This window comes from Pelobates fuscus, chromosome 9 (assembly GCF_036172605.1).
Source record: "Pelobates fuscus isolate aPelFus1 chromosome 9, aPelFus1.pri, whole genome shotgun sequence".
Lineage (NCBI taxonomy): Eukaryota > Metazoa > Chordata > Amphibia > Anura > Pelobatidae > Pelobates > Pelobates fuscus.
Window position 1 is genome coordinate 84,085,763 of NC_086325.1, and position 18,613 is coordinate 84,104,375.

The 18,613-nt window shown below is 45.6% G+C and overlaps 1 protein-coding gene across 2 annotated transcripts in view; it reads right to left on the reverse strand.

Annotated features, from left to right (window-relative positions):
• The window catches only part of SMARCA1 (SWI/SNF related, matrix associated, actin dependent regulator of chromatin, subfamily a, member 1), a 208,483-nt gene that overhangs the window by 59,952 nt on the left and 129,918 nt on the right, over positions 1 to 18,613 (reverse strand). For both annotated transcript variants that reach the window (XM_063432114.1, XM_063432115.1), the window contains one exon: positions 2,410 to 2,558. In XM_063432114.1, the coding sequence (XP_063288184.1) occupies positions 2,410 to 2,558 (149 nt within the window). The remainder of the gene's footprint in view (positions 1 to 2,409; positions 2,559 to 18,613) is intronic.

Below are 18,613 nucleotides of genomic sequence, written 5' to 3' on the forward strand. Positions count from 1 at the left end.
AATGCTGCTGATCATTCCACATGTTTTCCAGTGGCTATAAGAAGATTCTGGTGCACCAATTGGAAAATCATTAAGAAGAATGGGAGACATACTAAGGATGGACATAATTCATGATGATGCAGTGAACATGGTTGTTCACTATATGGGAGTTTTATAGATTAATCAGACAAATCTTCAAAATCCTCATTTAGAGAAATAAAATTTTAGGCCTGTGCCTGTTAGTGTCGTTAATAAACATCTTAATTTAAAAATGAAAAACCAGTGTGGACCAGATCAAATCCCAGCAATGTTTCTGAAGCTCAGTGCGCCAGCAATTGCTAAACCTGTCACTATCCTTATCAATGAATCCCTGGTGTCAGGATACATACCCAAACTTTGGAAGACTGCAAAAGTTATCCATAAAAGTGGTGACAATACTTTGGAATCTAACTATCGCCCGATATCATTTCTCACTGTACTGTCAAAAATCTTGGAAAAATGAGTCCACACGCAACTATGTTAATATTATCAACGATCAAATTATCTGACCCCTGATCAATCAGGCTTTCGTCCAAAACACTCAAGTTCGACTGCCCTTTTAAAAGTTTGCAATGACATCCAAATTGGCATGGAACAAGGAGATTTAACTGGAGCTATTTTCCTTGATTTTGCCAAGTCCTTTGACACAGTAGACCATGGCATTCTTTTGCAAAAAGTCCGCTAACTTGTCCGCTAACTTGGTTTCGATCGTATGTTTCAGATCGATTGCAATATGTGGCCATTTCTGTCAGCACTTTCCTTCCTCTTTCAGTCACGTGTGGTGTTTCCCAAGGCTCCATACTCGGCCCCCTGCTATTCACATTATTTATAAATGATCTGCCGACGTCTGCAAATCCTCAACTGTACACATATATGCAGATGACACTGTAATCTATGCTAGTAAACCCAATCTACCGCAGCTTGAGGCTGTGCTCCAAAACCAATTCACAGAGGTAAAAAAGTGGATAGCGGATAACAAACTCTTCCTAAACACTGACAAAACTGATACAATGATCTTTGGAACTGTAACTAAATGACGTAAACTACAAAATCAACAATTCTGTGTCAGAACAAATTCAAATAACACACTGACAGAAGTCTGCTCTTTTAAATGTCTAGGTATGTTGCTAATCCCAAATCTATCTTTTGGCCTTCACATTGAAAAAAATCTCTTCAAAACGTTACCCAAAACTAGGTACCCTGTACAGAAACAAATCCTGCCTAAGCCCTACAATAAGGAAACATATAGTGCAACAAATGCTAATGCCGGTCATTGATTATGGGGATGTAGTGTATGCACCCACATCGCAAACCCACCATAATAAACCTAATACGTTATAGCATTCGTTCTGCCGCTTTGTACTAGAATGTAAGTACTTTACCCACCACTGTGACATGTTAAAAGAGCTAAACTGGCTGTCGCTGGAATCCCGACCCACTCTTCATCTTTCCAGCCTTTCTCCAGAATTTCTGGGAAGCTCCCACCCTACCTGAGTAGAAAGCTCTCCACGGCTGTTCGAGAGAGAGAGAGAGAGAGAGAGAGAGAGAGAGAGAGAGAGAGAGAGAGAGAGTGTGTGTGTGTGTGTGATAATACATTTTCAATGCATCAATGTGTAAAGCATTCAAGGTACATCTGAGTGTCAGCAGGAGGCTTGTGCTTTGGACGCCTGGTACACGGAAGAGAACGTGAAAATAGCATAATCTGCTAAAGAGTGCGTCTGATTTCCTGATCAGAATATTCTATGGTGCACAGATTTCTGTATAATGATTTAAAGAGGAAAAATAAAATAACATTCCAAAAGATGTTGTTCAAATTCCTTTGATGTGCACACAACTGTTATTATAAAAAAAATGGTATCTCCTTTTCATTGGCTGCCTGCCTACCTCTGTTTGCCATTAAGGAGAAAGTATTATAATTTTATTTTCAAAGTTGGAGGTCTCTCTCTCTTTAACCCTGCATCTATACAAAATAATCCCTTTACGGTGTTATAATTTTTTTTATTATTATCATACCTTGTTCAGGATGATTTATCACACTATTTTAGGATTTCAAGACCCAGGCAAGCATTTAACATCAAAGAGTTAAAGCAATTCTGAAAGTTGTTTAGTTAGGTTTTACTTTTTCCAATCTCCAAATGTCTTATAGGAATTATTGTCAAAAGAAATCAGTAAGATTTAGTTACTTGTGCGCTTCCGTGAATGAACATTGTGAGAGCCAAAGCAATTGATTTGTGATTATATACACTTTCCATTAAAATTGCAACAGTTATCTTCCTCTTCTGTTTAAGAAAAAGAAAAGTTATTTGAGTGCTTCAAGGAACAATAGCATTTTGCGTTCTAAAAGAACCTCTTTTGAAGGTGTAATGAACTGAGGACAAGTCAGAAAGTTACCTTCTTTTCCCCTCTTTCCAAAATTGTGCTTATATCTTCGTCCGTCAGTTCACTATCTTTTGAAGCAAATACATGGGTCGCTCCATGACGTATCATCTGTAACATTTCATCCTTTGCAAGTTTATTTGATTGCTGATCTATCAGACGTCCTAGCAATAAAAAAATAAAAAAATTGTAAAAAAAAAATAGTACAACTACACTAAATTAAAAAGGGACACTCTAAACACCCTTACCACCCCATCTAGTAGTTTTGGTGCAGATATGCTTTTTCTGCAGTTCCACAAATGTAAACGTGCTGTTTGCAAGAAATGACAATGTCTACAATTATCAGTCAGAATGCCTCTAGTTGTCATTGGAGTGGCCGTCATTGGAAATGCTGTGGCTGTCATAGGAGTAATCAAAGATCATCCATCAGAATTTTCTCAGAAAAGAAGGAGTAGCTGCCCAGCAGATACTGTCTGGTGCTGAATACAAGGTAGATATAAACAGCATTTTTATTTTTAAACTATGAAAGATAAGGAGCACTCTGTCATTATAAAAAAACATTTATTTTCAATGTTAGAGTGTTCCTTTAATTTGTAACTGCACTGATGCACCGTCTGTTTGATCTGCATTTAGGATTTTCAACGTTGGCCCTCCCACAAAGCTCTGCCAGCAAAAGACAAAAATTGTAAGTAATAGTTACACACCTCCAGATATGTTTGAAAATAATAGGTAATCTTATATACACCAGATGGGAATAACTGGAATTAATTATAAATAAAAAGACCATCAAAGTGTCAAGAACCAAACATCAAATCAGGTTTGTGTTAAATCTCTAATTAGGATTAGGATTTATCCATAATGTGATAATTTGATTTTAATAAAAGTCCAGTGGCTCCTAAAACATACTCCCCAAAAAGATCTGTTCTGGCTGAAATACAGCAGTTCGAACATTCTCCTAGTAGACTGTGAATTACTTCAGAATTTTCTCATTCAGTGGAACATTCCTGATTAATTCACTAGTTTTCGTTTGTTGTCAATATTTAATGAACAATCCCTACATAATTGAGAAAATCTCAAAGCTAACCTTACTATATACAGCTAACTGTCAAGTTTGGTTTATGATGCCCACACACACCTAGACTAACAGCAGGTACAGAGGAAATAGTGTATTACCAGTTTTTAGAATAGCCAAACTTAACACTTTAATGTAAAGTTAAATGACTGTAGGAGACAAAACTAGTCTGTGACAAGCTGAGACCAAGACGTAACAGAAAGGCGAAAATACATTAGGACAAGCCGAGTTCAGGAGTACAGAGTACTGCTTAGACAAGGGAAAAGACAGAAGTCAAAACTATAAAAGTCAAACAGAAATATCAGAAGGCACTCTCGTGTATGATAGACCAGAGCAAAGATCTGAAGGTGAACTGGGCCTGCATCATATCTATAGGCCAATGCCTAGCTGTAGGAATGATGCAGGGCTTCTGAATTACCTTTGAATTCTTGTATGCAAACTGTCTCTCAGAATCTAACACAAATTACGAGCTGTAAAAATACCCACCTGAATCAATGCTTCTGCATCAAATATTGTATTAGCTACCAGGAATGATGCTCCAGCGGCAACCTTGATTCAGGTTCTCTGAACCCAGCTAGTCCTGACATTGAGTTTTTGTTTTTTGTATTTTCTGCCTCAGTTTATAATTGGTTTAGTTTATCTGGCATAGTAACTATAGGTTTCGTTTAGCTTTTCCCTAATTCTATACTAAGCATTAAGCCCGATCACTCTAAGGTCTGGTAATATGCCTCTTCTGTCATTCCTACTGTATATTTGTTAGGAGTTGACTTAAATCTTGCTGAGGACCCACTCAGATCCTGACACAAGCTTAGTCAATAACCACAACGGTTCTCCACCACAGCTGAAAAATAAAAAGCTTGTGTCTATAGTTCTACATAATCTTTATTGAAAAAGGAGTGCTTGTAAGTAAATAATAATAAATGTAATCAAGAATAACTCGTTCACATTTGATTGCATCAAGGAAGTTGGGCTTCAGCTGGCAACCCAGTTACATTTCATACATTAGCAGACTACAAAATTACATAATGATTTAAAATAAGACTAATACTATGACACATTAATTAACCGCCCACCCAAGCGAGATATATGTATGGTGATTATCATTCTTGTCCTGGAATCTCAAACTCTGGCCGCCCAGATGTTCACGGCCTATAACTCCCATAATTCTTTGAATGCGATAGATGGTCAAAGTATCATGGGAGTTGTAGCGGAGAGCTGGTTTCTCACAGCTATTCTCCACCTTAGATCCAAGGAAGGCTCAGGAACAAGTCATTAGTAAATCCACAGCAGAGTTTCCAGCAGGTAAAACGGTACAGCAATATCCCCACAGCACTCCCAATAACTGGACGACACACAGTTTCAGGAGTAGAACTGACTATCGTTTATTCCAAGGTTTCTTATAAAGCCTGCTCCCATGCAAGGGAGGGAACTACAGTAATTATGACAGTAACCAATACAGTGCTTGTTACCTCCCACACATCTCCTCCCCTCAGAGTGAGTCATAATCCCCTTAATAATCCCCGCCGCCACGTGTACGCATGCCGAATGGCGGCCACCCAGATATAATGTTAATGAGCCGGTTAACTTGCGGTTTGGAAAGAATGTGAACCTTAATTGCTGGCACACTTCTCTCCGGGGTGGTCCCTCCGTTCGGTAGTTTCCATAAGCATATAGTACGGATGGAAACTACCGAATAACATACAATTCACACTTTAAATAGACGAATAGCAATTCAACACAGGCAAAATTATAACGAATAGTCACACAGGCATATTGCAGGACAGGCTTACTGCGTTCCGCTACACTGCTCCCCCTTGCCCACAAGCCGGCATACACAGTCTGATCCCACACGGATCGGCTTGGGGATGACCGGGGTGCTCATGGATCATTTCTCCAGATCAGTTTGTCGTGACAACCCGTCGGCGTTTCCATTTTGCTTACCCGGGCGGTATTGAATGTTAAAGTCAAAGGGCTGCAGCGCCAAACTCCAGCGCAGCAGCCTGGCTGTAGCGGTACTTACCCTCTCCAGGGGCCGGCCGGGGTCCTCCCTTCTCGCCGCGCGCGGTCCTGCTCCTGCACGAGCCGCGCGCGGCTCAGCCAACGATGGGATCAGTCAGGCGGGCAGTGACCGCGAGAAGCGGTCACATGTCCCGCCCGACACTAAGAGCGCGCCGCGCGTCTCGGGCGCGCTCTTAAAGGGACAGTGGGAGACTAAATTAGAATCAGTCTCCCATTGGCCCCTGTCAGGCCACATTCCCCATTCACTCACGTTTTGGGGGCGTGGATATGACAGGAGCCAATCAAAGTGAACCTTAGGGTTTTTATACTCACCTGTTTCCCCTTGCTCCTTGCCCTATCGTGGTTTCTGTCCAGTTCCCTTTAGTGCTTGTATCGTTCAGTTGGTTTTTTGGTGCTTGACCTTGGCTTTGTTCCTGACTCCGCTCTCTCCTTATCCTTGCTTGCTTATCCGCTGTTTTGTCCTCTGTGTACCAGTCCTCGGCTTGTTCTACGTTACGCTGTCTCTCAGTTCCCTTGACCTCGGCTTGTTCTGACTCTGTCTTTCTCTCGTCCTAGTCCGGCCATTCTAAGGTCCGGTAAGACGAACACTGTTTCTTGTCTCTTGACTGTGAACTATTCCTGCGTGTTGGGGTATATTACCGTGACATTACGATAGGGCCATGGACCCCGCAGGTTTAGGTCAACAGATGGTCACTCATGAGGCTAGATTCGCAGAACAGGATCACCGTATGGATCAAATGGCTCAAGCCATCCAGACACTGTTATCCAGATCTGTTCCGGTACCTGTACCTACGCCTCCTGTAAACCCTATACCGGACACAGCTAATATGTCTAATGCTTCTGCACATCTAACCCCGCCACCTAGGTATGGAGGGGACGCTAAGACATGTAGGGGATTCCTTAATCAAGTAGAATTCCACTTCGAAATGTACCCACGTTCATTTCCCACAGACAGATCTAAGGTGGGTTTTCTTATGCACCAGCTTACGGATAAGGCACTAGAATGGGCAAATCCTATTTGGGAGGCTAATGGGCCTATGGTACACGACTTTAATAGCTTCCTCACAGCGTTCCGTAGAACATTTGACACGACTAAAAGGTCAAAAAATGCCGCCAGGGCATTAATGAGAATAAAGCAAGGATCTAAATCTGTAGCCGATTATGCTATTCAGTTCCGGACCCTTGCCTCACAGGTAGATTGGACTAATAATGGCCTTACTACTGCCTTTATGGAAGGTCTGTCTGATACTATCTTAGATGAGGTAGCAGCTAAGGACCTCCCTGTACCGCTGGAGGACCTGATTGACTATCTTATCGATATAGATAACAGGATCCGTGACAGGTTATATACCAGGTCCAGAAATAGACATTTTGTTCCCCTTAACTCCCCTAGAGCTGAGACTCCCGAGGGATCTAAAGGTTCTGAGGAGGAACCTATGCAGTTAGGGGTTGCTAAACTTACCGACGCTGAAAAGCTTTATAGGAGAAAGGAGGGACTTTGTCTTTATTGTGGTAGGAGGGGTCATATGAGACAAGAATGTCCCGTGCGTCCGGGAAACTTTCGCACCTAAGACCGTATAGAGGACTGGCCTTGGGTGTGACATCACAGTCCTCAGATTTGCCTCTTAATAAGCTACTTCTTCCTGTTTCCCTGCACCTTGATAGTAACTGCATAGCAGGGAATATACTAGCCCTGGTTGATTCCGGAGCGGCCGAAAACTTTATTGATTCCAGTTTTGTCAAGGAGAATAACATACCCACCAGAGAGAAGGAGACACCCTTGGCCGTTGAGGCCATAGATGGTAGACCATTATGCTCTCCTATTATCACACATGAGACTGTTCCCCTACATATGTCTACAGGGGTGTTACACTCTGAGACCATTCGGTTTCAGATCATTACTTCTCCTTCCTCTCACCTCGTGTTAGGGTATCCTTGGTTACGTACTCATAATCCCACCATTGATTGGGAGTCAGGACAAATAGTTTCTTGGAGTGATTCTTGCCAAGAGTCTTGTGTTGTTAAAGTCACCCCTTTGAATTCTACTCATATTCCTCCCGTGCCTACGGTCATACCCTCTCAGTACCTGTCTCTTAAATCTGTTTTTGATAAAAGGGAGGCTGAAAGATTGCCACCTCACAGGCCTTACGATTGTGCAATTAATTTGTTACCTGGTACGATGCCTCCCAAAGGGAGAATATATCCTTTATCTCCTCAGGAGAATCTGGTTATGGAGGAATATATCAAGGAATCTCTAGAGAAGGGATTTATAAGAAGATCCTCTTCCCCGGCAGGGGCTGGGTTCTTCTTTGTGTCTAAGAAAGATGGCGAATTAAGGCCTTGTATTGACTATAGGGGCCTTAATAAAATCACCGTCAAAAATGCGTACCCCATACCTTTGATCACAGAACTTTTTGATAGGCTTAAACAGGCCACAGTTTTTACTAAATTGGACCTTAGGGGTGCTTACAACCTCATACGTATCAAAAAGGATCACGAGTGGAAGACTGCTTTCAATACCAGGAGTGGCCACTACGAGTACACTGTGATGCCCTTTGGTCTTTGTAACGCCCCAGCAGTTTTTCAAGAATTTATTAATGATGTCCTACGTCAATTTATACATACATTCGTTATAGTATACTTGGACGACATATTAATTTATTCTAATGATTTACAGACTCATCACATGCATGTTAAATTAGTGTTGAGAACTCTTCTGGTTAACGGTCTCTATTGCAAACTCGAAAAATGTTCATTTGATCAATCTGAAGTCCAATTCTTGGGTTATATAATCTCTGCCAAGGGTTTTCGTATGGATCCCAAGAAACTGTCTGCCATTATGGAATGGCCTCTGCCCCAGGGTTTGAAAGCCATTCAGCGTTTTCTGGGGTTCTCTAATTATTATAGGCGTTTTATTAAAGGGTTTTCTGCCATTGTAGCGCCTATAACCAGAATGACCAAGAAGGATGGTAATACTCATGTCTGGAAACCAGAAGCACTCGAGGCCTTTGAATTCTTGAAAGCTACATTTGCCTCTGCTCCTGTTTTACAGCATCCTGTCCCTTCACTGCCCTTTATTCTTGAGGTTGATGCTTCTGAGATAGGGGTAGGTGCTATCTTGTCTCAAAGAGATTCACCTGAAAAGCCGTTACACCCTTGTGGCTTCTTTTCCAGACAGATGTCCAAAGCAGAGAGGAATTATGATGTAGGCAATCGTGAACTCCTTGCTATCATTTTGGCGCTCAAGGAATGGAGACATCTGCTAGAGGGTACCAGGGATCCTATCCTCATTTTAACGGATCACAAAAACCTCTCATACCTTAGTGAAGCAAAAAGATTGTCTTCTAGGCAGGCCAGGTGGTCTCTGTTTTTGTCTCGTTTTAATTACATAATCACTTACAGACCGGGTGATCGTAATACTAAAGCTGACGCTCTGTCCAGACAATTCGAGACTACTGACAAACTCGAGGTCGATGTTACCCCTGTCATTCCGCCTGACAGAATAATAGCGACTACTGTTCTTTCTATTTCGTCTTCTCTCTTACAGACTATTCAGGCTAAACAAAACTTGGCTCCTGAGGAGAGGCCTGCTGATAAGCTATTCGTTGATATACCAGAGAGACGAGACATCTTGTCATTATATCATGACACTAGAACTGCTGGACACCCTGGTATTTCTAAGACAGTCTCAGCAGTTTCTAGATATTTCTGGTGGGCGTCCTTGCGCAAGGACGTCACCGATTACGTTAATGCCTGTAGCACTTGTGCCAGTATGAAGTCCTCCCACAGAGTTCCCTGTGGGTTGTTGCATCCGTTGCCCATACCCGAGAGGCCATGGTCCAATATATCCATGGATTTTATTGTTGAATTACCTCCCTCTAATGGTAAAACTGTCATCCTGATGATTGTGGATCGTTTTTCTAAGATGGCTCATTTTGTGTCTCTTGTCAAATTGCCATCATCCAAGGAACTTGCCTCTATCTTTGCCGGGCAGGTGTTTCGGTTGCATGGTATTCCCACTTCGATCGTGTCCGATAGGGGTAGCCAGTTTATTTCCAGATTCTGGAGAGCGTTTTGTGCAGAGAAGGGTATCTCCCTCTCGTTTTCTTCAGCCTACCACCCCCAGTCTAATGGAGCTGCTGAACGTGCCAACCAATCTCTGGAGCAGTATCTTCGCTGTTTCGTGTCCCACCATCAGAACAATTGGGCTGACCTGCTTCCTTGGGCTGAGTTTGCTCGTAATAATGCTGCTCATGAATCCTCCGGTAACAGCCCTTTTTACGTTGTGTATGGCCGGCATCCCGTGGTTCTTCCAGCTGCATTCTCCTTACAGGGCATGCCAGCTCTGGACGAACATTTGGCTAGTCTACGTAATACTTGGGAGCAGGTTCAGTGTTCTTTGGTGGCCTCAGCTGCTCGCCAGAAGGTTCACGCTGACAAGCATCGCAGGGCGGCTCCATCCTATGCGGTGGGAGACCGGGTTTGGCTTTCTACTCGCAATATTCGTCTTCGTGTGCCTTCTATGAAGTTGGCCCCTCGTTTTATTGGTCCTTTTCGTATCTTGCATGTGGTTAATCCTGTCTCGTATGCATTGGATCTTCCAAAAAATCTACGCATTCCTAACGTGTTTCATACCTCCTTGTTAAAACCCCTCCTGTGCAACCGTTTTACTCGGCATGTCCCTCCTCCTCCTCCGGTTTCGGTGGAGGGCCATGAGGAGTTTGAAGTGGCGGCTGTAATTGACTCTCGCTTGCTTCGGGGTCGCCTCCAATATCTGGTACATTGGAAGGGCTATGGGCCTGAGGAACGCAGTTGGATTTCCGCTGACGCTGTTCACGCTCCTCGCCTTGTGCGTTCTTTCCACGCTCGTTTTCCTGCCAGGCCTGCTCCTCCCCGCCCGGTGGGCGTGTCTTCAGGGGGGGGTACTGTAGCGGTACTTACCCTCTCCAGGGGCCGGCCGGGGTCCTCCCTTCTCGCCGCGCGCGGTCCTGCTCCTGCACGAGCCGCGCGCGGCTCAGCCAACGATGGGATCAGTCAGGCGGGCAGTGACCGCGAGAAGCGGTCACATGTCCCGCCCGACACTAAGAGCGCGCCGCGCGTCTCGGGCGCGCTCTTAAAGGGACAGTGGGAGACTAAATTAGAATCAGTCTCCCATTGGCCCCTGTCAGGCCACATTCCCCATTCACTCACGTTTTGGGGGCGTGGATATGACAGGAGCCAATCAAAGTGAACCTTAGGGTTTTTATACTCACCTGTTTCCCCTTGCTCCTTGCCCTATCGTGGTTTCTGTCCAGTTCCCTTTAGTGCTTGTATCGTTCAGTTGGTTTTTTGGTGCTTGACCTTGGCTTTGTTCCTGACTCCGCTCTCTCCTTATCCTTGCTTGCTTATCCGCTGTTTTGTCCTCTGTGTACCAGTCCTCGGCTTGTTCTACGTTACGCTGTCTCTCAGTTCCCTTGACCTCGGCTTGTTCTGACTCTGTCTTTCTCTCGTCCTAGTCCGGCCATTCTAAGGTCCGGTAAGACGAACACTGTTTCTTGTCTCTTGACTGTGAACTATTCCTGCGTGTTGGGGTATATTACCGTGACACTGGCATTGTCCCCAGCCACCCGGTTCAGCCAGACCAACGGGTTGTGATCCGTGAGCAAAGAAAAAGCCTGTCCATACAAATAGGGTTGCAATTTCTTCAAGGCCCACACCACAGCCAGGCATTCCTTCTCGATGGCGGCGTAGCTTACTTCCCGGGGTAAAAGTTTGCGACTGATGTAAGCCACTGGATGTTCTCCGCCATCGGCCCCGACTTGGCTCAGTACTGCCCCCAATCCAAACATAGAAGCGTCTGTGTGAACAAGAAAACGTTTAGTTGGATTGGGAGCGGCCAAGACAGGGGCATTAACAAGTGCATCTTTCAAGTGTTGGAATGCCTGCTCACACTCCGGGGTCCAGGTTACTTGGCGGGGAAGGTTTTTACGTGTCAGGTCAGTGAGGGGTTTGGCCAGGGCACTATAATTGGGCACAAACTTCCGGTAATACCCTGCTGTCCCTAGGAAGGCTAACACCTGGGTTTTAGTTTTCGGGGTAGGCCACTGTGATACTGCCTCTACTTTGGCTGGTTCCGGCTTTTGCTTACCACAGCCCACTCTGTGGCCCAGGTACTGTACCTCGGCCATCCCAATGCTACATTTCGCTGGTTTTAGGGTCAAACCAGCCTCCCTGATCCTGTCTAGAACCGCTCCTATATGGGCCAAGTGTTCCTGCCAGGTATCGCTAAATATGGCAATATCATCGAGATATGCGCAGGTATAGTCTTGGAACCCATCTAGGAGGCGGTCCACCATCCGCTGGAAGGTAGCCGGCGCGTTTTTCATCCCAAACGGCATGACCTTAAATTGGTACAGGCCGAATGGGGTGACAAAGGCGGACTTAGGGATGGCGTCCGGGGCCAAGGGAATCTGCCAATACCCTTTACACAAATCAATAGTGGTAAGGTATTGACCCCTGGCCATCCGGTCCAGTAACTCATCTATCCTAGGCATCGGGTATGCGTCGGATACGGTCTTCTCATTCAATCTCCTGTAGTCCACGCAAAAGCGGGTCGTGCCGTCCCGCTTTGGTACGAGGACCACTGGAGAGGCCCAGGGGCTATCTGAGGGCTCAATGACTCCTAACTGTATCATCTCTTCAATTTCTTTGCGCATATTCTCCCGTACCGCTTCAGGGATGCGGTACGGGGTCTGGCGCATGGGAAGTTGACCAGGGGTTTCTACTCGGTGGGTAGCCAGAGGGGTGTATCCAGGTACATTAGAAAAGGTCTCCTGCTTTTCTTGCAGTAGTTGTTGTACCTCGATACGCTCCTGTGGGCTCAACCGATCCCCCAGTACAACTGCTCCTAAATCCCCAGCCAGCTGTCCGTCTTCTAACAGATCGGGGAGGGGTAGGCGCAGATAGCTGTCACCTCCTCTGAACGTTCCTGGTAAGGCTTCAGCATGTTCACATGGATCATGCGTCGCCCCCCATTCCCTGCGCAGTGGCCAATTATATAAGTGGTGTCACATCGTTGTTCTACCACTTTATAAGGGCCTTGCCAGGCGGCCTGTAGCTTATCGTGTCGGACAGGTTTTAAAATTAAAACTTTCTGTCCGACCTGAAAGCTGCGGTCCCTGGCGCCTCTATCGTACCAGGTGCGCTGACGCGTCTGAGCTGCCTGTAGGTTTTCCTTTACCGTCTTTGTGAGTGCTTCCAGGCGATCTCGGAGGGCCAACACATATGGTACAATAGGGGTGCCGTCAGCGCTACGGTCTCCCTCCCAGTGTTCTCTAATCACGTCCAGGTCCCCTTACTCTCCTCCCGAATAGCAGTTCAAAGGGGGAAAATCCCGTAGATTCCTGCGGCACCTCCCTGTAAGCAAACAGTAAGTGCGGCAGGAATTTTTCCCAGTCTCGGTGAGTCTCTGCGAAGGTTCGGAGCATCTGTTTTAAGGTGCCATTGAACCGTTCGCAGAGCCCATTAGTCTGGGGGTGGTACGGAGCACTAATTATGGGCTTAATTTTACAGAACTTCCAGAGCTGTTGGGTGACCTCTGCCGTGAACTGAGTGCCCTGATCCGAGATGATCTCCCTGGGTAACCCCATCCGGGAGAAAATCTGCATCAGCGCCTCAGCCACCGTCTCTGCATGTATAGTAGTTAAGGCTACCGCCTCGGGGTAGCGAGTGGCGTAGTCCACTACGGTCAAAATGTACCGTTTGCCCGATGGGCTAGGCTTCCGGAAGGGGCCTACAATATCTACTGCAACCCTATGAAATGGTTCCTCAATTATGGGTAGGGGGTGCAGCTTCGCCTAATGCTTATCCCCCCTCTTTCCCACCCTCTGGCACGTATCGCAGGTATTACAATACCTGCGCACCTCCTGGCTAATCCCTGGCCAGAAGAAACTTTGGGTCAGCCGATATCTGGTACGGCTGACCCCCAAATGTCCGGATAGCGGAATATCGTGCGCTATCCGGAGTAATTCGGTTCGGTACCTCTGAGGTACCACCAGCTGTCTTGTAGCAATGGGGTCTGACCCAGCTATCTGTTTACTCGTTTCCCGGTATAATAACTGTCGGTCCCATACAAATCTTTCCCCCTCCGCCCCCGGTTGGATAGAGGTGACCTTGTCTCGGTATACCTGTAAGGTAGGGTCAGTGATCACCTCGGCTACAAACTCGTCAGGAGGGGCCCAAGGGATACAGTCTAGGGAAGGGGAGGAATCTCTTACCTGGACCTCCGGCAGTGCGTTGTTGTGTTGGGTGCGGGCCTGTTGCCTGGTGACTACTGGGTGTGCTTCCTCAGTAGTTTGTGGTTCAAATGCGGAGGTGAGTTTGCCCAGATCATTCCCTAGGACCACCTCAGCAGGTAATTGCGGCATTAGCCCCACTTCCACATTCCCGAACCCCGCACCCCAATGCAAGTGTACCCTGGCTGTGTCTAGCCGATACACGGCTCCCCCTGCAACCCTGACAGCCACAGTCTTATTCAGTTTGGCTTTGTCAGAAACCAAATGACTTTGCACCAGGGTGATGGTGGCTCCCGAGTCTCTGAGCCCCTGCATAGGCTTCCCTTCCAGATACACGGTCTGCCTATGGTGCTGTCGATTATCCGCCTGTGCTTGTAAGGGGTTGGCCTCATGTAGTACTTCCCACTGCTCCACAGTCGTGACTGGAACGGCAGAGCTGTAGGGAAGTGGTACCTCGTCCTGGTAGTGATGCGCTGCCGCTCTCGGTGGTGGTGGTGGAGGCCCTGGTCGGATCCAGGTGGTGCGGTCTCTAGACTGCGGACAATCTCGTTGGAAATGTCCCCACTTCTGGCATCGGTGGCATTGCACAGAAGCAGGTGTGCGGTATCTCTGCTGCGCTGCTGCTGGTGCTGGTGGAGGAAGTTGTCTTGGTGGGGGTTGAGGGTTAGGAGAGAAGGAATTCCCCCCTAGTGGCCGCATGGCAGGTTTGGTACTCACTGCCTTGGTTTGTCTGCGAGCGTCCATAAAATCATCTGCCTTTTTGGCAGCCTCGGTGAGGGTGGTGGGGTTACGATCCCTCACCCATTCCTGTAGTTCTGAGGATATCCCCTCATAAAACTGCTCCAACAGCAGCATTTGTAACAAGTCCTCCATGGACCGTGCTTTACTCGACTGCATCCACCCAAGAGCTGCCCTTTCTACTCGGCAAGCCCACTCTGCGTGCGAATCTTTGTCCGCCTTTTTCAATTCCCTGAAGCGCCTCCGGTATGCCTCTGGTGTTATTGCATATCGGGCCAGGATAATCTCTTTTACCCGGCTATAGTTCCTAATTTCAATATCAGGCACAGTGCGGTAAGCTTCAGCTGCCCTTCCTGACAGCCGTCCTGCTAATATGGGTACCCACTCTTCCCTTGGTATGTTATGCAGTGTACACAGTCTCTCAAAGTCTTGGAGGAAGGCATCTATATCCTCCTCTGCTTCCACATACGTTTTAAAAGCTTGATAGGGAATTTTGGGCTTACCCTCTTGTGTCACAGCTCCTGCTGCACCTCTTTCCGGTGTTTGTGGTCTCCTGTTTCTCATCACAAACTCTTGCACCTCTGTCATTGTTTTAGAGATGATCTCTGTTGGTGGGTTTTCCCCATAAAAGGCCAGTCTGAATTGTAAATGCCTTTGGAACTCCTCCTGTTCTGTTTCAGGTCTTTGTTCCGTGGCCTGGACCTCTTCTGCTCTGTACTCTGCCATTACTTCGGTGATAAGCGTTGCTTTGGATTTGCTGCTGGCAGAAACCCCTTTCGCTTCCAGAAGGTCTTTCAATGTGGTTCTCTTTAGCGTAGAAAGGTCAATCTCCATTAATCCTTGTTCCTCTGTGAGTCTGGATCCCAGCGCTGCCAACCAATGTAGCGGAGAGCTGATTTCTCACAGCTATTCTCCACCTTAGATCCAAGGAAGGCTCAGGAACAAGTCATTAGTAAATCCACAGCAGAGTTTCCAGCAGGTAAAACGGTACAGCAATATCCCCACAGCACTCCCAATAACTGGACGACACACAGTTTCAGGAGTAGAACTGACTATCGTTTATTCCAAGGTTTCTTATAAAGCCTGCTCCCATGCAAGGGAGGGAACTACAGTAATTATGACAGTAACCAATACAGTGCTTGTTACCTCCCACACATCTCCTCCCCTCAGAGTGAGTCATAATCCCCTTAACTTGTACAGTACTTTACCCCAAACTTGGATGTACCCCTAGACCATCACATATCCTTAATATTATATAATATCCAAAATTCACCCAGATCGGACCAGTGGTTCGGCAGTTACAGGAGGGTGAAGTTTGACCGACCGCACACGAGTTGGTATCCGAAAAGGGTTCCATGAGAATGGGCCCTGCGGTCGGTCTCCGTTCGGCAGTTAAAACAGACATTTATAATTGCCATCCATACTTTAATTCACCTAGATAGTGATTCCCTCATTCGGTACTTTGTTACTACCGAATGGGGATTCGTTAGGTCTCTCCGTTCGGCAGTTACGGAGCTCTGGAGGTCTCAGCGGTGTTTGGTTGTTTGAGTGTCCGATTTGAGTTCCAGACACTCGACGACCAAACACCGCTGAGATTTTCATGCGTAAGATGGCCGCCGCCACGTGTACGCATGCCGAATGGCGGCCACCCAGATACAATGTTAATGAGCCGGTTAACTTGCAGTTTGGAAAGAATGTGAACCTTAATTGCTGGCACACTTCTCTCCGGGGTGGTCCCTCCGTTCGGTAGTTTCCATAAGCATATAGTACGGATGGAAACTACCGAATAACATACAATTCACACTTTAAATAGACGAATAGCAATTCAACACAGGCAAAATTATAACGAATATAGTCACACAGGCATATTGCAGGACAGGCTTACTGCGTTCCGCTACAGGAGTTGTAGTTTAACAACATATGGGGAACCAGTGTTTGAGATGCCTGCTCTAGGCCAAAAGGAATGCAGTAAAAATGAGATAAGAGCAACCAGGTAAATATATCATGAGGTCTTCTGTAAACTTGTAACAATACAAGCAAGAAATCCTATATAACAACTGAGGTATTCTGTGTGACACTATATAACATAAAACTAGTATGTGCAAAATAGTTAGTGCTGGGACAGTGTTAGTTTTGAAACACAAATATATATATATATATATATATATACAAGTACAGTACAATGCAGTAACACAGCACAGCCAGCAGAAGTTGGTCCAAGATACAGCAATTCTTAAATGTACTCGCTCTGAAGCTTCAATAAAGGTGACAAAATCTCATAGTCTGAATGTCAGTAAAAACAAATATACTGAACAAAAAATGAAAAAAAAGCAGGAGGTAAGGGGAAACCCAGTTCGCAAGTTTAACCCCTTAAGGACACATGACATGTCATGAGTCCCTTTTATTCCAGAAGTTTGGTCCTCAAGGGGTTAAAAGGCAGCCATTCAGGGGACCACCTCACCCAAGGTTTATGTTACAAACAAGTCTATATCCACATAAACACACTTAACTCATACTCTACAGAACCAGTCACATCCCTCTAGCCAATTTGCGGGGAACAAATTGCCTTGGTTAGATCACAACTCCAAGCAATCCTCCTTTAGCACACTGAAACATGTCAAGGCAACAGAGCTGATAAACTATTAGCAGCCAAGCGTGTGCATTCCACTGTCCCTTTTCTAAATTATTCATTTGTTGATAAGGTTACCGACCCAGCAAATATAGTTCATCTTTTTGCACAGTTTTATAAATAGCTCTATAACCTTTTTCACAACTCCACAACACATATTCCCACTGATCAAGACAGCCATATATATATATTTTTTTTAGGGGAAATTAACCCACACTTTTACCATTCAAAACTTCAGAACTAAATCACCCATTCACAGTAGAATAACCTCTAACAAATCCTTGTCTCGCAACAAAGTCCCAGGCCTTGACAGCTTTTCCCATGCCTACTATAAAGAATATAGTGAGATCCTAGCTTGTCTTCTCGCTTTCATTTTTAATCACTTTAAGGAAAATGGGGAAATATCAGTAGTAATATTAATGGCTAATATTATCACTGTCCCAAAACCAGGTAAAGACGGATATGTTTTCCTGGCAACATGTGCTAACTTTTTGGCTCCAGTTAAATTGCTTAACCCCTTAAGGACACATGACATGTGTGACATGTCATGTTTCCCTTTTATTCCAGAAGTTTGGTCCTTAAGGATTTAAATACCCAACAGTGCCCCTCTCCTTCCCACCCCCCACCCCTTCAGTGACTTACCTGAATCCAGCGCCATTGTCCCTCAGTGCTGGGTCAGGCTCCGCCCACCCTCCTCTCCCGTCGGCTGACGTGCGCGCATTAGACCTCACCATAGGAAAGCATTATTCAATGCTTTCTATGGGGATTCCGGTGATGCTGGAGGTCCTCATGCATAGCGTAAGGACGTCCAGCGTCGTATAAAACACTTTTCATGGTCTAGGAACACTGAAGTCCCTATAGTGGCTGTCTACTAGAGGAGGACTTAAGCCTGCAAGATAAGTATTGTAGTTTATAAAAACTGCTAAATTAAAAATGCAGGGTTAAGGGTGGTGGGAGTTGGCACCCAGACCACTCCAATGGGCAGTAGTGGTCTGGGTGTCTGGAGTTTCCCTTTAATGCAGACATTAAATTATACATCAAAATGTTTTCCTCTAGGCTTGGTTTCACCAGAATAGACAGGATTTGGCCCTCTACCTGAAGTGTGTGAAAATAGTTTTTCAGGTATGTTATATGATAATATGAGTAGCTTGGCAGGAACATAAATGGAGTGTCTCGAAGGGGCAATCTGTGGAGAAAATGGGACAATGAGAAAAGGAAAAAAAAAAGAAAAAAAAGGGGGGGATTGGAGGGAAGAGGATGGTAGAATAGAGAAGAGAGGGACAGGTGAGGGAGGTATGAAGGGGTATCCAATGTGAAGAATTAAGTCACCTGGGAGGCAATCGAGCCCTCATTTAACAGACCCAAAGGGTGGTCAAGTTCCTTGTTCTGGAAGAGACTCGCTGCAGACCCAGCAATGACATTCGACCCGAGGTGAACATTGCAAAGAAACATTGCAGACACACTGAATAGTTATTTATATAATGTTTT